The sequence below is a fragment of the Monodelphis domestica genome, chromosome 1 (assembly GCF_027887165.1).
Source record: "Monodelphis domestica isolate mMonDom1 chromosome 1, mMonDom1.pri, whole genome shotgun sequence".
Classification (NCBI taxonomy): domain Eukaryota; kingdom Metazoa; phylum Chordata; class Mammalia; order Didelphimorphia; family Didelphidae; genus Monodelphis; species Monodelphis domestica.
Genome location: NC_077227.1, coordinates 251,925,806 through 251,950,203, shown reverse-complemented (window position 1 = coordinate 251,950,203; position 24,398 = coordinate 251,925,806). Strand labels below are relative to the sequence as shown.

The 24,398-nt window shown below is 38.8% G+C and overlaps 1 protein-coding gene and 2 long non-coding RNA genes across 3 annotated transcripts in view; 2 read left to right on the top strand and 1 right to left on the bottom strand.

Annotated features, from left to right (window-relative positions):
• Positions 1 to 16,750, top strand: part of ADCK1 (aarF domain containing kinase 1) — a 101,854-nt gene extending 85,104 nt beyond the window's left edge. Inside the window, exon 11 of the mRNA XM_007472730.3 lies at positions 1,431 to 16,750. Coding sequence (XP_007472792.2) covers positions 1,431 to 1,599 — 169 coding nt within the window. The 3' untranslated portion in view covers positions 1,600 to 16,750. The remainder of the gene's footprint in view (positions 1 to 1,430) is intronic.
• LOC130456309 (uncharacterized) overlaps positions 1 to 24,398 on the bottom strand; it is a 40,587-nt gene that overhangs the window by 12,069 nt on the left and 4,120 nt on the right. Inside the window, exon 2 of the long non-coding RNA XR_008914959.1 lies at positions 18,283 to 19,095. This is a non-coding gene — a long non-coding RNA (uncharacterized LOC130456309). The remainder of the gene's footprint in view (positions 1 to 18,282; positions 19,096 to 24,398) is intronic.
• LOC103096702 (uncharacterized) overlaps positions 18,734 to 24,398 on the top strand; it is a 62,104-nt gene continuing 56,439 nt past the window's right edge. The window contains exons 1-3 of the long non-coding RNA XR_008914958.1: positions 18,734 to 18,855; positions 18,950 to 19,003; positions 22,360 to 22,431. This is a non-coding gene — a long non-coding RNA (uncharacterized LOC103096702). The remainder of the gene's footprint in view (positions 18,856 to 18,949; positions 19,004 to 22,359; positions 22,432 to 24,398) is intronic.

Here is a 24,398-nt window from a genome sequence, read left to right as displayed (position 1 = left end):
TGTCATCTCCAGACTTGGGGTCACTCCACTGAAGTATACTCCTCTCGAGTGTTTTAACACTGCATTGGGCAGAGAGGCTTCTCTTCTTTTCTTGGCTCATGTTATTCTTTCTTGGTTCTCGAATCTTCCAAAACTCTGAATGAAGTGCAGGGGAAGAGGAGGATCCCAGAATTTCAGACTTGGAAGAAACCTCAGTGGTCATTTAGATTATTCAGTGAATGATCATTCATAGTTTTCTAATGAAGGGGAAACCCCATCTCCCTAGACAAGCCCGTTCCCCTCTGGAATAGCTCTCATTGTTAAAATGAGGCCCCACAGTCATTGCTTCTATTTCTGTCTTCCAGGGAAAAGCAAAATAAGACATTCTTTTCAAGTCAAGTGGACAGGCATTTATTAAACACCCACTGTGTGCCAGAGGGCATCTAGGAAGTAGTGTTGTAGAATAGTGTGCTGGGTATGGGATTCTTGAAGACTCATCTTTTTGAGTTCAAATCTGGCCTCAGACACTTTTCTGGGCTGTGGGACCCCTGAGCAAGTCAGTTAACCATTTGCCTCAGTTTGCTCATCTAGAAAAGTGAGATAGAGAAGGAAATGGCAAACCAGTCTAAGTATCTTTGTGAAGAAGACCTCATTTGGGGTCACAGTGAGTCAGGTATGATCAAAAGTCAACCAGACTATAACAGCACGTGCCAGAAACTGTGCTAAATGTTGGGGAAATAGTCCTTGCCCTAAAAGAGCTCACAGTATAATAATGGAGGTGATATGAAACAACTCCACAAACAGGATAATTTACAGGAGATAATCTTAGAGGGAAAGCCATTTGTATGAAGTAGGATCAGGAAAGACTTCTTGTAGAATTTTACCTAGGACCCAAAGGGACCTGGGGGCACTTAGGAAAGGTGAGGACAAAGAAAATTCTAGGAATGGGGACAGATAGTGAAAATTCCCAGAGTCAGGAGATATGGAGTGTCTTGTGTGATGGAGGATGCTACTATCACTGAATTTCTTTCTTTTTAAAAAAGATATTTTATTGGGGCAGCTAGTAGCTGGCTCAGTGGATAGAATGCCAGGCCTTAGAGACAGGAAGTCCTGGATTCATATCTAACCTCAGACACTTCCTAGCTTTGTGAATCCTGAATCCTGGGTAAGTCCCTTAACCCTCTTTGCCTAGCTCTTACTGCTCTTCTGCCTTGGAACCATATTGATTCTAAGGCAGAAGGTAAGGGTTTTTCATAGAAAAAAGGAAGGCAGGCAGGCCTGAGGGTGGAAAAAAACAGTTGCTCCAGCAGCCTAGTTTGAAAAGCCCATCACAATAGTGACTGCCTTTAGCTCTGATAACTTGGGAGCTGCCGTCATGACTGGCAGGTTGATGGTGGCCAATGCTGCCATCTTTAATTTGTTTGACCCCTCTATTTTTTTCTCTCCACAAGACATCGCAGAAAGAACACCTGCTCACTGCTGAAGAAAACACAGATCTCTGTTGGAGAGTCTTTTTGTCTTTGGCAAATCAACTTGCACGAACTCTTCCTACGCGTGAAATGGTCCTGGCTTGGCAATTGGGTTTCCACCTACCTCTTTTGGAAGTCCTCCTCAGACTGAGGAAATGGACTACAACTTTCTTGCCCTTAACAGTGATTAAGGCAAGAAAGGATAATTTCTTCAATGTTGTGATGAATGGAACACCAGTCATGTTTTTTTTTTCCTGTGGTTGTAACCTATGATGTGTCTTCCCTTCCCCCTCCTCTGTCTGTTATCCTCTGTCTATTGTCTTCTGTTGTCCTCTGTCTGTTGGTCTCTGTTGTCCTCTGTCTATTTTCCTCTGTTGTCCTCTGTCTGTTGTCCTCTGTTGTCCTCTGTCCGTTTTCCTCTGTTGTCCTCTGTCCATTGTCCTCTGTTTTTCTGTCTGCTGTTAGTATACACCAATAGTCACCGAATCTACTAGCTCTCTCGTAAAAAGGTGGAATACCTTTTTCACTCCCCTTCTTCTTTTGGAGCAAGAGGAAAATTTGGGTAGGAAAAAACCCCACCAGCAATTTGTTTCCTCCACCTCGGAAGCCCTGTACCATTGAATTTTGGGTACCAGAGCTCCCAACAATCAATCCATCTTCTTTTCTCAAAGATAGAACCTCGGGAGTAGAATTCTATTATTTTTTTATATGGCAAGCTATATAACTCATCTGCTGGAATCCTCACTTGCCGAATGGATACTGCTTCCATTGCTGAATAGATAGTGCTTCCCATCACTGGGATTAAGTTGGACTCCAGAAAAAGGGGATCATGACAGATGATTTTTTTACCAGTGGTGTTGCCTTGACTCCGTTTGGAAAGAAATTGGGCATTTCTTTCTAGGCCCTCCACACCAAAAAGTGTAAGAAATGAAGAAAATCTATGAGATAGAAGACATTCTATTTGTACTGCGAGCCTTGTCCAGATAACATAAACTATATTGTTTCCTGTTAAGGTTATTGTTGTCCTCTGACTGTTGTCAGTATGCCTCAATAGTCACCAAATCTACTAGCTCTCTCTTAAAAAGGTGGAATACCTCTTTCACTCCCCTTCTTCTTTTGGAGCAAAGAAGAAAACTTGGGTAGGAAAAAAACCCCACCAGCAATTTGTTTCCTCCTCCTCCGAAGCCCTGTACCATTGAATTTTGGGTACCAGAGCTCCCAACAATCAATCCATCTTCTTTTCTCAAAGATAGAACCTCAGGAGTAGAATTCTATTATTTTTTTATATGGCAAGCTATATAACTCATCTGCTGGAATCCTCACTTGCCGAATGGATACTGCTTCCATTGCTGAATAGATAGTGCTTCCCATCACTGGGATTAAGTTGGACTCCAGAAAAAGGGGATCATGACAGATGATTTTTTTTTACCAGTGGTGTTGCCTTGACTCCGTTTGGAAAGAAATTGGGCATTTCTTCTCCACACCAAAAAGTGTAAGAAATGAAGAAAATCTATGAGATAGAAGACATTCTATTTGTACTGCGAGCCCTGTCCAGATAACATAAACTTTATTGTTTCCTGTTAAGGTTATCGTTGTCCTCTGACTGTTGTCAGTATGCCTCAATAGTCACCGAATCTACTAGCTCTCTCTTAAAAAGGTGGAATACCTCTTTCACTCCCCTTCTTCTTTTGGAGCAAAGAAGAAAACTTGGGTAGGAAAAAACCCCACCAGCAATTTGTTTCCTCCTCCTCCGAAGCCCGTCCTGTTGAATTGGGCACCAGAGCTCCCAATGATACATTTTCTTTTCTCAAAGATAGAACCTCGGGAGTAGAATTCTATTTTTTTTATATGGCAAGCTATATAACTCATCTGCTGGAATCCTCACTTCCGAATGGATATTGCTTCCATTGCTGAATAGATATTGCTCCAGAAAGAGCAAATCATAACAGATGAAGCAAAAGAACATGATTGTTTGTTTTTTACCGGTGGTTTCCCTTGGCTTGTATTGGAAATAAAATGGGCATTTCTTTCCTAGTCCTCCACACCAAAAAGTATAAGAAATGAAGAAAGTCTACGAGATAGAAGACATTCTATTTGTACTTCGAGCCCTGTCCAGATAACAAACTTTATTGTTTCCTTGTTATGGTTATTGTCCTAATAAAAACTTCAGTGTTAAAAAAAACAAACAAACAACTTCCTGATATATATACTTTTGGTGCCATCCCTAATGAGATGCCATAATGTATGTTAATGACCTTTACCAAGGTCTACTGGTCATAGACCAACACCTCATGCCATATATCAAAGTAAAGTGCATACATAATTTAGAAATAAAGGGGTGATAGGGAGCAACCCGGTAACTCAGTAGATGAAGAGTCAGACCTAGAGATGGGACCTGGGTTCAAACTGGCATGAGACACTTGCCAGCTGTGTGACTCTGAGCAAGTCACTTAACCCCCATTGCCTAGCCTTTACCGCTCTTTTGCTTCAGAACCAATGCACAGTATTGATTCCAAGACGGAAGGTAGGGGTTTAAAAAAAAGAAAGAAAAAGGGCCACCACTACGTTGTAGTCAGGGGTAAAGTATAGATAGGAAAAAAATAATAAACTTGAAAGACAAGCAGAATTCCAGAAATCAGAATTGTGGCAATATTGTTACGATGATCAACTGTGAATGACTTTGCTATTCTGACCAAGATAATTGCAGAGGACTTAATGATGAAAAATACTATCCACCTACCCAGAGAGAACTATAGATTGAAGCATATTTTTCTCACTTTATTTTTCTTGGAGTTTTTTGGTAACATGGCTAATATGGAAGAAGTATGTTTTACATTATTTCACATATATAATTGATGTCACATATTTTACCTTTGTAATGGGGGGGAGGGATAGGATGGAGAGGGAGAGATTTCAGAACTCAAAAAAATTTAATGAATGCTAAAAATAAATAAATTATAGAATGTGTTTTAAAAGGAAGGCAGTTCAAATCCTAATTCTGGGTCAGCTAGATGGCTTAGTGGATAAAGAGCCAGGCCTGGAGTCCAGAGGACCTGGCTTCAAATCTGGCCTCAGATAGTTCTACCTGTGTGACCCTGGGCAAGTCACTTAACTCCAATTGCCTAGCCCTCAGTGCTTTTACTTAGTATCTAAGACAGAAGGTAAGAGTTACAAAAAAAAAAAATCCTACCTCAGACACTAGCTATTTGACCTTAAACAAGTCATTTAAGCCATGTCTACCTCAGTTTCCTCAATTGTAAAATGGGGATAATAATAGCACCCACCTCAAGGTTGTTGTGAGGATGAAATAAGATATTTATAAAAGGCTTAGCACACTTTTATTGGCAAAAATGTCAATAAATGTTTGTTCCTTCTTTCTGATGAGATCAGAGTATGTAACAAGGTAAGAGAATTTTCAGAGCTGCTTTAATTCTGTTTCACCTAATCCTCCAGAACAGAAAAGTCCTGGATTTGATTGGACTTCAGCTCATATGCTCCCTTTAAAGGTACTATGAGATTTGAAGGTGAAAGGAATATCATCTAGTCTGTTTAGTGGCATTTTAGTTGTGGTTTAAAGGAATTTGATAGACTAAAAGAGAGTTGGGCATCTAGGTTGCTCAGTGGATAGAGCACAGGTCCTGGAATCAGGAAGACCTGAGTTCAAATCTAGCTTCAGATAGTTACTTAGCTGTGTGTGACCCTGGGCAACTCACTTAACCCTGTTTACCTCAGTTTGCTCATCTGTAAAATGAGCTGGAGAAGGAAAGGCAAACCACTCCAGTATTTTTGCCAAGAAAACCCAAATGGTGTCATGAAGAGTCAGACATGATTGAAATGACTGAATAATAACAACAAAAGGGAGATGGATGACATTCCAAGCCTCTCCCACCATAGAGAAGGATACTGAAGTTCCCAGAGGGCAAGTGACTTACTCAAGGTTACACAAGAAGTCAGTATTGGAGTTGAGATTCTCCTTCCTCTGGTACAATGCAACTTTATATTGGGCAGTCATTTCAGTGATCAAGAACTATTCTCAGGCCCCTCTAAGTCTCCCCAGAAAAATTCTTTTGAAAACCCTGTCTTTAATCACAATATTTGTGGCATTTTAGATTTCAATGGCCCATCATGGTCACTGGGAGTTTTGAATTTTATGGGGAAAGATAGTCTTTAACTTCCTTAGAGACAATATGGTATAACAGTCATGAAGATCTGAGTTCAAGTGTTGCCTCTGGAACATATTAACTGTGTGACTCTGGATAAGTCACTTAACTCCTCACTGTCCCCAAGCAATCCTCTTAGACATGATGTGATTCAGGAAAGTATTAGTAGGAATTCCTCCTCTGGAGATTTCCAAGCTGGTGAAATCCAGGTCCTATCCAACAATAATTAAATGCTTTCCTGGATTTTGTTGTGTGGTTTTTCCATAGTGTCTGAGGTTGCATGATTCCATAAGGAAACTGGGCCAAAGTGATCTGCCCAAGGTCCCACAAGCAGTGTTTGAAGTCAGGTTTAAACTCTGGAAGATGAGTCTTCCTGGGTCTAAGCTTGGACTGCCCAACTATCTTGGTATTGGAATTTAAAAGTTGCCAATGGGTTGGCTTGCCAAAAAGCTATAATGTTTATTCTGTGTTTGTTCTGTTGGTCAATTTGGAAATCAAAAAGTCCTGCTTTCAAGAAAATGGTACTTTGGGAATAAAAGATTCAAGGGGCAAGTAGATGGGGGGAGTGATGGTGAAGTTGACCTGAAAGGGACTGACTAAATTAGTCCAGTCTACACCCTGGGACCTGTTGGGGAGGGGGTAGTGTAGATGGAGCTTAGCAATTCAATGTAACACATTTTTACAAAGCATCTGGAATCAGCTTGTAAACAACAGGCATATATTAAGCCTCTACTATTACAAGGCACTGTTCTAAGCACTAGATTTACAAAGAGGGGCAAAAAGTAGTCCCTTACTTGCTGGAGGAGCTGTGAATTGATCCCACCATTTTGGAAAGTAATTTGGAACTATGCCCAAAGGACTATAAAACAATACATCCTCTTTCTTTGATCCAGTAATACCAGGACTAGGTCTGTATCCCAAAGAGGAAAAAAAGGAGAAAGTACCTGATTGTACAAAAATATTTGTGGCTGCACTTTTTGTGGTCATAAAGAATTGGAAACTAAAAGAATGTCCCTCCATTGGGGAATAGCTGAACAAATTGTGGTATATGATGGTGATGAAATACGATTGAGCTGTAAGAAATGATGGACAGGAGGATTTCAGAAAGAACTGGAAAGACTTTCATGGACTGATGCAGAGTAAAATAAGCAGAACCAGCAGACGTTGTACACAGCAACAGCAATATTATATGATGATCCACTGTTGTGAAAGACTTGGCTCCTCTCAGCAAATACAATGATCCAGGACAATTCTGAAGGACTTATCACAATGCTATTCACCTCCAGAGATAGAACTGAGGAGTCAGAATGCAGATGAAAGCATGTGATTTTTCACTTGTTTATTTGGATTTGTGTTTTGGGATTTTGGTTTCATAAGATTATTTATTTACAAAAATGAATAAAATGGAAATAAAATAAAATAAAACAGCCCCTGCTTTCATGGGTCTCATTATTTAATGGGGGATTAAGAAAAAAATAAGACAACAAGGCATACATAGGATAATCCAGAGGAAAAGTAGGGACATCTAGGTCGATAAATGAATTGACAGCTAGGCCTGGAATTAGAAAGACCAAAGTTCAAATCTGGCCATAGACACTTCCTAGCTGTGTGACCCTGGGTAAGTCACTTAATGAGAATTATCTGACCCTTATCACTAATCATTCTTTTACCTCAGAATGGATACTTATAGTATCAATTCTAGCCAAGAGTAAGGTTTCAAATTAAAAAAAAAAGGCACCAATATTAAGGGGGAAGAGTTTCTTATTAAAAACACCTCTATGGGGAGGAAGGCCTGTCCTTATGGTTTTTAGAGTCTACAACCATGTTGGTGAACCTGTCAACTTGAAATCTGTGAACCCCAAGTTTATCTTAAAAGTTTCTCCCTTTGTATCAAAGTCCTCTCCTAAGTAGCCCAACCCTTGGCAGGACTCTGTCTTTAGTATCCATTGTAAAGCATCAGCCTCTCCCTGATAATCTGGACTTCTCATTTCCTTGTAGCCAATCAATCATACTTCCCTGTCTTTAATTCCTCAAAAGGTGTATAAGATCCCTGTGTTTTATTGTTCTTTGGAGAATCATCTAGTGTGGTGATTCTCTCAGAGACACTGTTGCCAGAGACCCAGAGCCTTTGGTTCTGTGTGGTTTTTAAACTTTTGCTCTTGTGTGGTGGCTGAACGTTGAGCATGTCTCTTGTCCTGATTAAAGATTTGGTTTTATTACTATTTTAGTGGTTTATGTGTTTTTCAAATTGTCATAAATGGAGGTCCCACCAAAATTCAAAGTTATGGATTCTAGAAGTGTGGTACCCATAGGAACACATTGAGTTCCAGACTTTGATTAGCAGGCTGGCTAGGTAAGTGAAAACTGAACAAAGAACTGGGGTCTGGTGTATTTGGGAAGCATGAACCAATCTTTAATTAGGGCTTCATGGGTGGACACAGTGTCGTGCAGCTCTGGTGAGTCCCCTGTTGAGGGGAAAGTGGCAGATTACCAAGTACCTGGGGGTTTGGGGATATAGATGTGCATATGGTTGCCAAAAGTCACCTAACTCTGACCCAATCATTTTTTTCTTTTTGGCCAAAATGAGTTTCTTTTCAAACTGACTGCATCCTTCATACTCAGGCATATTTTTGGTTTTGGAACCAAGGTTAATTCAACCCAAGGGCTTAATCTTAAGTTCTGGGTAACTGCCTTGAATCAATTAAAATAGAGAAAGGTTCCTCATGGCAGGAAATACTATAGCTCAAGGTTTTTAATGGTTGTAAATTTTTGGTGGAAAAGCTTCTCATAGAAGCTTGAGAACTGAAGTTCTTGGTTTCTTTTGGATTTTTTCTGGGTTTTCTCTATATTGTATTTCTAATGTATTTCTTAGATGGAAGCTTCTCTAATAATAACCTTAAAAGTTTGCAATTTAAATGTCAGCCAATAATGTCTGACATTATACTAATAGTTGATTCCTCCCAAAAGCTGAAAAATATAGGAATTCGCTATCTGGATGTCAAAATCTCCTACAGGAGACAAAGGAAGGTCCAGGATTCATAACATTAAATTTTAATCTTTTCTTTCCAATTTTGGTATGGCTAATGTGAGAAAATATTGCATATCAACAGCAGTTAATTTTTAATGATCCTAGTAATTAGATACACTTTTATTCTAGGTATCAACTCTTGATTTGAATGCTCTAATTTCACATTTTGTTAAACTATTACTTATGTCTAGAGAACAAGGCTTTTCTGAATAACGTGCATGTGTTCTGGAGTATAAGAAAAATCATTTTAGTTGGGTAACCAGCAAGCCTGACTAGTTATTGTGTTGTTGTAAATGGACAAGAAATATTTGGAAAAATGCTTTGTGTTTAATGGTAAAAGACCCTGAGCATTTTAAATGAACAACCAAATTCCTTTTAGAAATGGCTTCTGCCTTAGACGGAAAGAAAGATGTTTAGGGCATGGCTGATGGAAATGCAATTTTTGGAGCCACAGGTGAAATTAGAATAAAAAGGTAAAGAAATGGGGATGGATAGCCATTGTAATTTAAGTAATCTAAAAATTTTCCTTGATAATCCTAAATTTTTGTCTTTGGTGAGGAATCTTTATGGATTCTACTTTTTTGAGAAGTAAAGGCCATGCATTGCAGCCTAATTTTTGAAGTTTTTTTAGGTAAATTTCCAGAGTGCAACCATTACATAGATAAGTTTGGGTTTTTTTTTTAAGACTAGTAAATTCTGATGATTGCTCTACATAGTAATTTACCTTTATCTCTTCCTTTTTTAAGTCTGGAAGACTGACCGTATTCAGCATCTACCCTTGAGTATTATTTTTTTCTGATAGATAACCATTGGCACAGGCTGCTATTAGTAAAGAATTTTCCCATCTGGGAATTTTCTAGTGATACTCTGCATTTACCACTCCCATCCTAAATGTGGCTGAAGTTATTAGAATTTATAAATATTATTTGTGCTAGATTTCTTGTGAGAATTCATCAGAATCCCACGAACCCTAATGATTATCCCAGCCATTTCCTAGGGAGCCAAAACCTAGGCAAGATTTTTACAGCCTGGATCCTGGAAGAAAAGAATTTACTGAAAACATGTCTTCAAGGAACCTCACAGCCATAGAAGAAAGACTTCACCATGCCTCCAAGGACTACTGAACTGAATAAGTATTTTGTTTGTTCTTATTTTCAGTGCCTTTTAGAATTGTTGATTAGATTTGTTGATAGAATCTTGAACCACATGTAAAATTTGCCATTTTTATTTTTTCCCTGGAAATTCTAATAGTATACATTTACCTTTTAAGGTTAGCCATTACCTTAACATGAAAAGTAGAAAGGAAAAGAGCTAGTTCTCATAACTAGCTAAAGTAGGAAAATTTCAACTAGTAGCATTTGATTTTGTTATGAGGCTTAATATAACATCTATTAATTTGAAAGTTTACAACAAAATTTCCAGAGGGCTTTTCTAGAATTGCATAAGATACAGTTCAGTATAGATGTAGAATTGCAAAATGTAATTTTCTCAAGGTGATATTAGAAGAATTTAGGAAAGAGTAATGGAGCCTGATGATTTTTATGGAGATAAATGTTAACAAGAGAATAGGTTGTTTTTTAACCCTGAACATGATGATTGGAGGGAACTGCCATTTAAGGTTGAATTGTATGGGAAGATAACTGGAAAGAATGCTATGGAGAAAATTGGTTAGTGATGTAAGCAGTCCTATGACTGACTTCTGGTAACTCATGTATAGTTCTGGATAGGGGAAGGCTGAGAGGGTGCTCAGCTGAATTCCTTAGAAAGAAATTTCAGTGTCACATCTGGCAGGTTCTACACATGGCTATGCATCATTGCCAACTTATACATGGCCTGAATACTCTAAATTACAGGAGCATTTCTCCCTTATTTTAGTTATTTCCCTCTTTTGTCCTGTTATGGCAAGTTTTTGGAAATCATGGAAAGTAGAAAGTCATAGATAGGCAAATCTTAAAAATATATAGGAATTGAAGAGATAGATATGTTTTTACAATATGATTACTTTGATAGAGTAAGACAGTTTTTTCTGATCAAGTATATAGCTTACGTATATTTGTAAATGGTATAAATTGATATTAATAGAAAGAATAAGAGGTTGTTAAAAACTAACTAATGAGGTTTCTTTTAATATTGACCTAAGCACCAGTGTCAAGTACTATTTAAGGATTGATAACATTTAAATCAGGCCAAAATTAACAGCATAGTTTATTCCTATATGTAATAGTGAGTAAATATATGGATAGTCGATCAATTTCTATTGGAGAATTTAGTTATAGATTTCTCATGTTTTCTCTTCTAGCAATGAAACTTCTACGAAAGAAAACGGACACTGAAGCCTTCATCAAAACCCACTGGACTGGAAAGATTGAAAGGCTTTGGGAAATATGGGGTAAAGTTAAGATTTTGCCAAAAGGCAGAGTTCCTGCCTTTTCTGGCTAACTGTCAATGCATCACTGCATATGGGGAGTGCCCCCAGAAGGCCATTTGTCTATACTTAATGTCCCATGTTTTCCATCCTTAGTAACAGGGTCAATCTTTCTTAAACACACACCCCTTTGTCCTTTTGTGTGGTCAATGGAGAATTTTAGCCTTGACCACAAAGGGGATGTGTCAACTTGAAATCTTTAAACCCCAAGTTTGCCCCTATCCCTTGTTTCCATCTGAATAATAGACCTAAAATAATTAATGATTCCAGTTTAGGTGAACTAGCAGATAAAATCAAATGTTAAGCACTCTTTTTATCTTTGAAGTTTCTCCCATTGTATCAAAGTCCTCTCGTAGGTAGCCTAGCTCTTTGCTCAGACTCTGCCTTTAGTATCCATTGTAAAGCATCAGTCTCACCCTGATAATCTCATCTTGGACTTCTCATTTCCTTGTAGCCATTGTAAAGCCAATCAATCATACTTCCCTGTCTTTAGTTCCCCAAAAGGTATATAAGAGTCCTATGTTTTATTATTCTTTGGAGAATCATCTAGTGTGGTGATTCTCTCGGAGACACCATTCCTGGAGTCCCAGAGCCTTGGTTCTATGGAGTTTTTAAACTCTTGACTCTTGTGTGGTGGCTGAATATTGAGCACTGTCTCTTGTCCTGATTAAAGATTTGGTTTTATTACTACTTTAGTGGTTCTGTGTTTCTTCAAGTTGGCAAATCTATGGCCTGAGTGCTGGAGGGGGGCTCCTCCCTCTTCACCATGCCTGAGGACATTTCTCTCATCACCAGCCTCTCTGCCCAGCAGCCCAATGGGAGTGCTTCCTCCCTCCCCTGTCTGAGATAACGTACAGGGGCTCACATGTGGCAGAGGGTTGCAATTTGGGCACTCAGACTCTAAAAGGTTCACCATCACTGGTCTAGAAGGAGCCTTGGAGCAGTGAACCCCAGTAATATATGATCAGTTCATTACATGTAAAATGCTAATGAAGCTTCCACAGTGAGTAAGTTAGTGTGAATTTTATTAGAGAAAGAGGTTTCTGGCTGTTGTCCCCCAGGCTTAGCCTTAGGGTGGAATGGTTTGTGAAGCCCAGAGTACTGGAGAGTAGAATTTCTCAGTGCTACCTACTATGATTATGAAATAGCTTTAGACTCACTTCTCCAGCCTGAGCCCCTCCCTGATTTCCCTCTCTGTCGCATTGAAGAAGCCATAAGGTTTGACAGATGATTGAGCTTAGAGCTTTCTTATAAAATGCAGTCACTTTTTGCCTGAAGCAATGATAATATCTATCTGGAAACCAGCAAAAGCTGGCTTTCTGAGTCCTTTAATACACAGACACTTTTTAGTGAATTTAGCTTCAGTAAAAAGCATGATTGATGGTCTAAGAATAGGATATTCCTTGTACAACAATTAGGATGTTGGCCTTGGAAATGGAGCTCCTTATTGGTCTTAGAAAGGGTTAGTTCTTAGGATCAGTGATTTAGAGTGAAGAGGTTTTACCCTGATTTTTACCCTGATTCTACATTTTGTAGATGAGGAAATAGATGTTGGAAGATGTAATAATTTCCCCAAGGTAAAATAAGTTTAGTAAGAATGCTTCAGAGGTGGGATTTGGGTCTAGATCCTCTACCTGCAAAGTCCACTATTTTCTCTCTCCTGTGGTTCTAAGAAGCTGTAGCATGTGTAGTGACCACATCCTGGTAAAACCTTCTCAATAGGCAGCCTAAACCAGTTTGAGGCTAACTGACAAGCCTCAAACCCGTTAGTGACTTAAGGGGGTGTCTATCCCCAGCATGTGAAGAATTCCCCTGGAGGAATGGGCAGATGAGAACAATTCATTCCAATGGCCATGAAGGTGGCTAGAGTAGGCTCTACAGAATACTTAGAGCTTGGTCAGACATCTAAGATGCCAAAGTCATCCACTGTATCCTGGGCCATTGACAGTCATCCTGAGTTTTGTTGTGCTACTGGATTTTGATGATTCTGGAAGAAAAAATGAGGCTGAGGACTTTGTGCAGCTCTGCCTCACTTTAATGTATTCACAAGTCAAGACATCACCTTCATGATGACATTGATCCTCTTCAAAAACAAAGGGTAGGGGCACCAGTGGTTTGAGAGCTAGACCTAGAAATAAGAGGTCCTGCCTTCAAATCTGACCTCAGACACTTCCTACCTATGTATCCCTGGGCAAGTCACTTAATCCCTATTGCCTAAACCTTACTGTACTTCTGCCTTAGAACCAATATACAGTACTGATTCCAGGACAGAAGGTTAGGGTTAAAAAAGGAAAAGGGTTGAACAGAAAAACTGTTCTCTGAAAATCTAGATCTCTTTAGGTTCAGCACCCCTTCCACTACATACTCTCCTTAGCTATTAATATGGAACTTAAGAGCTGGAAGAGATGTTCAAAGTAATCTAGCTCAGCCACTTCATTTTCCAGATTAGGAAATTGAGAAAGAGAGATCAAGTCTCATAGTCACACAATAAACAGCAAAAGTGGATGTGAACTCAGATCTTCTGACTCTTAGTCTAATGCCTTTTCTGTATATCTACTCTTTGCAACTTTCCACTAAAAATTTCAATAAATTTTTCTTTGATGCTGTTTTCTCCTGATGCCACTTTTGGATCAGTTACTTATGAAGTTGTGCGATGCGGCCAGTAAATGGGCTATATGATCTAAATTACTCATAATTAAAAATAGATGTCACTAATAATTAGAGAAATACAAATTAAAACAGTGGCCAGTGAGATGGCACAGCAGAAACAATACTGGGCCTACTAGAATCAGAAAGACCTAAGTTCAAATCCAGCCTCAGATATTTATTGGCTGTATGATCCTAGGCAAGTGATTTAACCATAGGTACCTCAGTTTCCTCATCTGGAAAAGGTGGAGAAGGTAATTGCACTGTAGGATCTTTGCTAAGAAAACTTCAAAATGGAGTCATAAAGAGTGGGGCACAACTGAGATGACTGAACAAGAAAAATTAAAACAACTCTGAGGCTTTATTACTTACTAGATTAGCAAAGCTGACACAAAAGGAAACTGACAAATGCTAAAAGGACTCTGGGAAAATAGGTACATTAATGTACTATTAGTAGAGTTTTGTAACCTAGTCCAGCCACCCTGGAAAGCAATTTGGAGCTGTGAAAGGCAATTTTTTTATTCCCTTTGTCTATTTTAAGTTAATCAACCAGGAACTTGAAGTACCCCTACTTAACACTTAGTAAGTCACTAACAAAGAGAGTTCATACATACTTAGTCATTAACATTTTGTTAATCCTAAAAGACCACAAGCACTGACCCCCCTCTTCCTTCCCCAGTGGTAGGCAAATTGAGAGACTTTGGTTCCTAAGATGTGATAGACCAGCCTATAAGTGAAAGGAAGGAAAAACCAGAGAGACAGGAAGTGATGTGGAGAAAACTGCTTATATGCCAAGGACATTCTGAGGGACTTCTGCTGCCTTGGTGCCTCTTGCTGAGGAAGGACTTATGTGTTGGAGTCTTTTGCCTTGGACTTCTGCACTGGAGATTGATTCTGTGCTGGTAAGACTCTTGCTGAAGAGACTACCGTGACTCCTGGTTGGAGATCAGGATGTGAGGGACCCTTTGTTGGAGCTGAGCTGGATTTCTTCAGATCCGCAATTATAGGGTATTTAGCTAGGCAATATTTTCTACCTTCTTCCTACATTTCCCTCTTTACAATCTCTACCCTGCTGTAACAAAGCTACTAAAGCTACTAATAGACTCAGTTTCGTTTTTAATTTTTATAAATGGTGACCACAAGAAGTTTTTTAATTATTACAAAGCAATGTTCAAAAAACTATTAAACTGTGCATATCTTTTGACCCGATAATACCACTACTCAGGCTGTACCAAAAGAGATCAAAGAAAGAGGAAAAGAACTTATGTTTTAAAAAAAAATTATACCAGATAGCAAGGAATTGGAAACTGAGGGAGTGCCACTCAATTGGGGAATGGCTGAACACGTTACATTGTATGATTGCAATGGAATACTATCATGTTATAAGACATAATAAAGGGGATAATTTCAGGGGGAAGATTTGTATGAACTAATGCAAAGCTTGATGAGCTGAACCAGGAGAACAATTGATGAAATAACAATGGTACTGTAAAGATAAACAATTTTGAAAGATTTTGTAACTGATCCACACAATGGAACCACTCCATAGTTCTAGAAATGAAACATGCTTCTCACCTCTTGATAGAAAAGTGATGGATTCAGAGTGCATTTTGAGACATATTTGGTTTTGGACATGCCTGATGAAGGAATTTGTTTAGCTGGATTCTACATGTTTTTATAAGAGGAGCTTTGTTGTTGTTTGCTTCCTCAGTATAGGGGATAAGGGGGAATGGGAAGGAGAAATAAGGAGAGGTTTGGGGGAAGCATTGTAGAATGTGATATTTTTTGCTATTTTCTGAAAAGTTACAAAAAGAACTGATGTTCAAAATCTTACCAAATCAGGAAAATTATTCTCCTCTATCACCTTCATATACTCATATAGAGTAGTTGCTATTAAATATTCCTCTCTCACCACATTTCAATAACTTTCAGGGAGGCATAGCTGATAGATAAACTAAGTTTCTCCCTTCAGGATCTCAAATGCCTGATCATGAAGATAGCCCCTCAATATTGTACTCTCTTCCTTCCCTACTAGGTCATAAAAGAAAATGCAGTTGGTGGTGCAGTGGTTAGAGCTCTTGGCCTGGAATCAGGAATGTCTGAGTTTAAACCTGGTCTCAGATACTTCTTAGCTGTGTGATCTTGGATAAATCACTTAACCTCTGTTTGCCTCAGTTTCCATAACTATAAAATGAGAGTAATAAGAGCACCTAATTCCCAGGGTTTCTTTGAATATAAAATAAGATAAAATTTATAAAAAGTACTTAGCACATAGTAGGAACTATAGAAATGCTTCTTCTTTTCTCCTCTCCTCTCTACTCCACACTTATCATGAAAGTTAATTATTGTAAGGCTGGGCCTAACTTAATATAGTATTTTGTGTGTGAAGTTTAAAATATAATTAGGCATTATAGACCTTAAGATGTATCTAAAACCATTTTATCAATATAATTCTGGTTTCCAGCCAAGCCTGGAATATTTTTTTAAAATAGTTTATTATTTTCATTTTTAATAAAGAAAAAATTTTAAAATGTTAATGTCTCTTCCACTACTCTCACCCCCATCGAGCAAATAAAAATAAAATAAGTAAACACTTTTATATAGCTGCATACTCCAATCAAACAACTTCCCATACTAGTCAAAAACTTTTCTCTCTCTGTATATTAAGTTCATCACTTCTCTGTGAAGAGAACATTCAACTTCATTCTTCGGTACTTATAGTTTATCATTGTGTTGATTAGAGTTCTAAATGCCTTCAAAGTTATTTTTCACTGCAGTGTTATTAAATTGTCCTCCCAGCTCTACTCACTGCATTGATTCATAAAAGTCTTTCCAGTATTCTCTGGATATTTTCCATGTCATCATTTCTTATAGCATATTGATTTACTACATTATATTCATATGCCACAATTTGTTTAGTCATTCCCTAATAGGAGGACATATCACATCCCACCCCCCATCCAGTTTCCTTTTTTTTTGGCTACTATGAAAAGAACTGCTATGAAATCTTTTTTATTTATGGGTCATTTTCCTTTTTCATTGATTTCTTTTGGGGCATAACCCAAATTTTGGGGTATTTCTGGTTCAAAGAGCATACATAGTTTATACTTTCCTGAAAAAGTTCCTACTTGTTTTTAAAAAATATATATTTTTTAAACCTTTATCTTCCATCTTAGAATCAATACTGTATATTGGTTCCAAGGCAGAAGAATGGTAAGGGCTAGGCAATGGGAGTTAAGTGACTTGCCCAGGGTCACACAGCTAGGAAGTGTCTGAGGTCAGATTTGAACCTAGAACTTCCTGTCTCTAAGCCTGGCTCTCAATCCACTGAGTCACCTAGCTATCCCCCTCACCCCGCCACCCCCAAATTGCTTTTGAGATTGACTGGACCAATTCACAGATTCACCAACATTGTACTAGCACACCTGTTTTCCCAGGCTCTCCAACATTCATCATTTTTTAAAATCATCTTTGCCAGACTAATAGGTAATAGGTATTAAGCTTAGAACATTTTGTATGCAGCTATCATTATTAGTAGAAGGAATACTACCATGCTGTTCCTGTCTAAGGGCAGAACTGGTACAAGAGCTTTGGAGACTCTCTTTGGGAACAACTTCAAGAAGTGAAAGAGAAAAACTCACCTTCCTAGAGACTTCAGGGACTTTCCTTTTGAGTGAGAACAAGATTTTTGTTTTGGTTGAATCAGATTTCATCCCACTCCCATCTAAAGAGCTTATTCATTTGTATGTTTTCCAATATATTTTAATCTGTAGCATTTCTCCTATCTCTGTTTGCTATTTGCTTAGATCAGTAGATTTACTTGTTTGCTATTTGTGGTTGTCGTTTGTGTAACCATTGTTTGGTGAGAAGCATATATTGCACATATTTTCAGACTTTTCCAATGTATTGATTAATTAAGCTGTATTTTCTCTCTCCTTTTTTGTCTTAAAAATACTTTTTGTTATATGGAATGGCTTTCTGAGAGCAAGCAGGGAAGGAATACTGGAGGAAACTATAGTGATCTAAAAAGCAAAATCCATCAATAAAAGCTGACTTTAAAAAAAGTATAAGAAGGAAAGACATAAAAAGCCATTGGGAGAGATATAAATAATGAAAGATTGTAGAAAGGAGTGCTTGAACTGATCTTAGAAGGAAACCAGGACTTCTAATAAGTGAGGTCAAGAGGAATAGCATTTCAGGAATGGATAGAGCAACCAGTGGAAAAGCATGAAGATGGAAGATGGCATGTCTTGTGTAAGATGACAAGGCCAGTCCTTCTGGATCATTGAGTTTGTGAACAGAAGTAATAGTAGGGCTGGATAGGCTGGTTGGGACCAGGTTGTAAAGGGTAGATAGATATTGCTACTAATATATTTTCAGATAGTCAGGAGCCTGACCTGCCTGGAGGAGACTGTGTTTGGTGAGTTACAGAAAATAAAAACAGATACACAGGGTGGGAACCAGATTGTGGAGGACATTGAAAGATAAGGGACTCTTTGCCATTGCAGGTTTGGTCTGGTTTCAAGTCACAGCCCTGTGATTCGATCACAAGGTCTTTTAGATAAAGCGCCTTACCAAGTGAGCTTCACTTCTTTCCAGACGACTTGGCCTCCAGCAGCCATTTCCACTGAGGTGCCAGGTACATCTCCAAATAGTGAAAGAGAAATCGATGAGTCTGAAGGGGCCACGTATTGTTGGCTCCATCTGGTCTCCGTGTCTTCCATGTGGACTTCTTAGTGGTAATTACAATTCTGCCCCTGTCTGTGTGAAGGGGATTATCTTCAGCTGATTTACTGCAGTGTTGTGATGTCCAAACCAATAATAACTTGTTGGCATTCAAACCATGAAGCAAAACCTATTTGAAAAGCAGTGCAAGGACTGGCCGGCTCCATGACTTGTTTCTTATTAATTTTCTGATGGGAGAAAACAGTCCTTGTAGAAGTAAATACGCAACAACAGCAATACCGCTAAATTGATTTACACATGTAAGATGGTGCCCAGTCTTGATTTATTTGGTTTTCCTTTTCTATGCAGATCTTTGGTTTGCCCTGCACCAAGATGGCCACTCTCTTGCTCAAGCCAGGTCACCGTACCCTGAAATCACAATATAGGTTGTCTCCTGCTCAGCCTGATACTTGCTCATTTCAGGTTTACTGCTTTTTGTTCGGGGAGTTTTGTTGTTGTTATTAGTGGTGGTGGTTTATTTTTTTGGTTTTATTTTTCTTGTTTTCTTCTCTTCCAGGGAAAGATCTACCTGCGTTTGACAGGGCAGTGAGGACCCTCATAAAACTGCAAAGTAGGTGCATTTTTCACCCTCTCTTTTCCCAGGCTTTTCTGCTCTCCTTTTTCTTTTAGACCTTCCATGTTCTTAGGCCGTTCCCATCTCTCCTATGAGAAAGGGAAAGAAGGAGATAGTTCTCATCTCTGGATTGGGTCCACTGACTATAATTAAAAAGCTGCAAGTTTGGATATTAAATTTTTTGGATACTCAATCTAGCAGTATAACCTTGGGCAGATCACAAAATAGTTAATAATACCCTCGATTTTCATATCACTATACTCTCAAAGGGGCAACTCGGTGGCACAGTGGATGGAATGCTAAGCCTGGAGTCAGAAGACTCATCTTCCTGAATTCAACTCTGACTATAGACACTTCCGAACTACATGATTTTGGGCAAGGCTCTTGACTGTATGTGCCACACTTTCTTCATATGTCAAAGGAACTAGAGAAAGAAATGCTAAATCACTCCAGTATCTTTGCCAAGAAAACCCCAAAAGGTGTCACAAAGTGTTGACATGACTGAAAACAACCAAACAACAACAAACTCTCAAAAGCTGTTTGAACAAACAAGTGGAAATATTATCCCTATTTCATAGGAAACTATGGCTTAGTAGCAGAGCAAACAGTACTTTGGAAAAGGTTATGATGTGAAGTCACAAGGAGGTAGAGCAGCTGTGCAGTTGAAAGAGTACCAGCTTTGGAGTCAGAAGTTCTGTGTTCTAATTCTACAGCTGCTACTAACTACCTAGGTAAGGCAACCTTGGGACTGTGTGTCTATTATTTTTTAAAAGTAGTTTGTTTCCAGATTACACATCAACAGAATTTTTAATAATTGTTTTCTGACATTTTGCAATCCATATTCTCTCCTTCCCTCCCAACCCTACCTCCTTCCCAAGAAGTCAGGGAATATGACATAAGTTGCACATGTGTAATCATACGATGCATATTTCCATGATCTTCATGTTGTAAAAGAAGTCACATATCACTTACAATAGAGAAAAAGTCATGGAAGATATGCTTCAATCTACACTCAGACTCCCATCAGTTCCTTCCATGAAGGTAGATAGCCTTTTTCATGAGGAATCTCTTGGAGTTTTCTTGGATCCTTGCCTTGTAGAAAATAGTAATCATTTACAGTTGATAACTGTACAATTTTTCCATTACTATGTACAATGTTCTTCTGGTTCTGCTCATTTCATTTTGTTTCATTTCATATAAAGTCTTTTTATTTTTGAGCCTTATTTTTCATCTTAGCATCAATACTGTGTATTGGTTCTAAGGCAGAAGAGTGGTAAGGGCTAGGCAGTGGAGGTCAAGTGACTTGCCCAGGGTCACATAGCTAGGAAGTGTCTGAGGTCAAATTTGAACCCAGGACCTCATGTTTCTAAGACTGGCTCTCAATCCACTGAGCCACTAGCTACTCCCTAATTAGCTTTTAAACCTGGAAACTAAAAATTATAAAAATATAAAAACAATATAGTAAAAAAAGATCTTCTAAAAATCTATGACACATCCTCCATTCACACAATAAGATTCCTGTGCAGAATGAGTTCATGTTTAGAGATCACATATTGCAAAAGGATAACTCTTATCTCCTAGTTCATGGAAGTCCTAGTCTTCCTTCTTGGAGTCCTTTTCTGCTGGGATCTGAGGGCTGATGTCTTTGTAGAATTTTTCTACCCCAAAGAGGTCAAGATTCCTACCTCCCACTGATCATGTCAAGAGAAAGCTAGAAAAAAATGATGTGAAAATCTTCTGTGATAAATAAATTCCTGGAAGCTAATGAAACTATCAAGAAAGAACCTGGAAGAGAGAGAAGAGATCAGGAAACAGTGAAACCAGGAAGACTCAGAGAGCAAGGGAAGAGTATAAGGAAGAAAGAGAAAAGGGAACGTGGGGAGAAGTGTGTAAGGGGGAATGTAGCCCATGGAGAATTGGATCCACCTTCCTAAATTAATCCAAGGTTGCATCCGAGATACATATTTGACACTGGAACATAGATTGAGAGATTATAAGCAATCACATCGAACCCTCACATTTTACAGATAAGGAAACTGAGTCTGAGAGAGATTAAGTGACTTGCCCACAGTTATATAGCTAACAATCATCAGAGGCCAAATTAGAACTTGTTTCTTTCTTACTCAACCCAGCACTCTACCTATCATGTCTCTACAATGAGCATGATCTCAGTAAGAGCAATAATAATTAGTGTGGGAGGGGATAAAGTTCAGGCTGTATGAACTCATCTATAAACTGGAAAATCATTGATGTTTGTCAGCAAATTTGTCAAAGGTCTCAAATCTAATAGTGAATTATGTTTCAACCCTGCGGCTAAACTAAATAGGAGATGAGGAGGAAATAATGGTTTAACATTTTAGAATTACATTCTTCTTCCATGGATTTTGTTATAAAATCTCTCTTGGACCCCAATACTAATTTCTTTTTTTCTTTCTGGTAAGCAATCATTTATTAAATATTTACTATGAGCCAGGCATAGTGCTCACCACTTTACAGATATTATCTCATTTTATCCTCGCAATAACCCCGAAATGTAGGTGAGGCTAGTTTTGGGTTCTGGTCTTCTTGATGCCAGGCCCAGAATTTTATCCCTAGTAGATAGTTCAAGTTCAGTGATATTATATATTTGAAATTCCATTCAATTTTTTGTTTTACTCAAAATGCTTATAGTTAACCACTATGGACTATGCTACATTGCTTAAGTTTCCTGTCCCCTAAGGTAATTTAAAATTAATTTTTTCAAAATTTTCTAGTTGTCATTTTTTTCTTGGTATACAAGCTAACATGTTATTGTTTTATTTTTATTTTATTATTATTTTTTTAAAACCCTTACCTTCCATCCTGGAATCAATACTGGATGTTGGTTCCAAGGCAGAAGAGTGGTAAGGGCTAGGCAATGGGGGTTAAGTGACTTGCCCAGGATCACACAGCTGGGAAGTATCTGAGGCCAGATTTGAACCTAGGACCTCTCATCTCTGGGTCTGGCTCCAAATCTACTGAGCTACCCAGCTGCCCCCCCCCCCATGTTATTATTTTATAAAAATAATTGTTTTCATTTTACACTGCTTTCTAGTTTACAAAGTAAATAATAGTCCCATTGAACTCTCTGGTCCACAGAACCAAACTAAGGTAGTGTCATGGAGCTCTGCAACAGGGTAGAAAATTCACAATGTATTCAAAGGACCTTCATGGGGTATGAATCCTCCTTTTTGTATCTTTCTCCCAGCATTTGCTCAGAGTGTATCTCATTTCAGAGGGTGTTCCCTTAATTTGATTTATCTCTGATCTGCATGCTTTTGCAAAGGCTGTTCCTCATGACTACAATGCATTTCCTCCTCAATTCTGTCTTTTAGAATCCCTAGCTTCCTCTAGAGATCAGTTCAAGTGCTATCTTCTACACCAACAGTTATCCAAGGATGAAAGAGGTAAGGAGGAATAGTTTAGGGCAACAAAGTTTATATCCACTGTTGATAATTTCCCTAGGGGAAACCCTAGACCTGTGGTGGTGAATCTATGGCAGGCATGCCAGAGGGGGCACTCAGAGCCCTCTTTGTGAGTTTGTGTGTTCTCACCTCAGCACAGAATTCACAAGAGTTCATTGCAAGAGAACCAGAGAGATGTGGAGCCAGGTTACTCCCCTCCCCCTATCCACAGGTACCTGAGGACATTTCTCAAATCACCCGCCCCACTAAAAGTTTCACCATCACTGTCCGAGACTCTCAGTTGGACTTGAAAAAATAATTATTGATATCTTTTGTTTGTAAATCACCTTCAATTCTGAAAATACTCTTTCCTCTTTCTTATCTAGCAAACCATTCCTTGTAACAAAGAATTACTTGGGGGGGGGGGAGGGAAGCTAGATAACAGTGCAGAGTACTAAACCTGGTGTTGGAAGGACCAGGTTCAAATCTAGCCTCAGACACCAACCCTGGGCAAGCCGATTAACTCCAGTTGCCCAGTCCTTACTTTGTCTTCTACCTTAGAATCAATACTGTAAAGAAGATAGAGAACTACATAACAGGAAACACTTCAAAGAAGATGTATTAATGGTATTTGAGCTGAACTTTAAAGGATAGGTAGGAATTCAGCAAGTGAAATGAAGGGCATTATAGTATTTATAGTTAAGCAAAGAAACAGAGAGCAGAAAGCATAAGGTATATTTGGGGGACAAAGTGTACCCTAGGTTTGATGGATTATAATATATATGAGAAAGGTAATATGGGAACTTTTTTAAAGGGAGGAAGCAGTTCAGCAAGATCAACCAATTAACAAATAATGGAGTCTGATAGTATATACAGTATACCTTACTTCCTGCACTTTTACTTATAGAGACTCAACTCTCCGGATGTCCCAGATTACCTTCATTCCTGTGGGCATCATTGTAGGTTCAAAGTTAGGTAACCTATAGAACTGGGGCAGCCACATCAATACTGGTATTCCCTATCCTGTAGTAAATGCTTACTTTATTGTTAGCTAATGCTGCTACTACCCATACCTTGTCAGGTAGCTTCCAACTTCACACTTATTTTACAAAATAGAATCCAACGGATTCTTGTGAGTCTATATTTGAAATTGAGTTCCAAATACAGAATTTGTCTACGATCACTCGCTTCACAGTCAAGAACTCCAATTTGGGTGATGGCATAGCAAGTCTCACTGTCACTAAGACCTCTATTGACATTTGCAATCGACGTAGTAAAAGACCATCCTACCAAGGCTTGAAAGCTATCAGGATGCAGTGCAAAGAGCTTGCTTGTATCCATCTAAGCTAGTGTTGGTGAACATTTTAGAGATCGTGTTCCCAAACTGCACCTTCAAACTGCATTACCCCAGAGAGTGGAGGGAGGATGTGCTTGCATTGGTCTCCTGGACAGGGGGGCAAAACACACAAAACATGTCCTCAGATGCAGTGGAGAGGAGGAACAGAGCAGCCCCCTCCAGCACACTAGGGCACATGTGCCATGTTTTCACCAACACTGGTGCCCACAGAGGGCAGCTGAACTTGGGAGCTTATTTGCACACCTTATTCTAGTGGTTTCTAAAGAGTATTACAAGGATCAGACCAGACTTTTTTTTCACTTTGCTTTTTAAAAAAATTCAAATATAGCAAGTCAGTTGACAAGCATTTAAGTACTTGTGCCAGGCATTGTACTAAGCACAAAGGATCCAAGGAGAAGCAAAAAATAGTCCTGGCCCTCAAGGAGTCTAAATCTTATACGGGGAGATGTATAACTAATTAGAAATATACAGAGTAGATGGAATAAATCTCAAAGGGGAAGGCTTTTGCAGTTGGTAGGGGTGGTGAAAGAAGGGGGAAACTGGAAAAGGCCCTTTGTAGAAACCAGGACTTGTGCTGAGCCTTGAAGGAAACTAGGAAGCAAAGAGGCCAAGT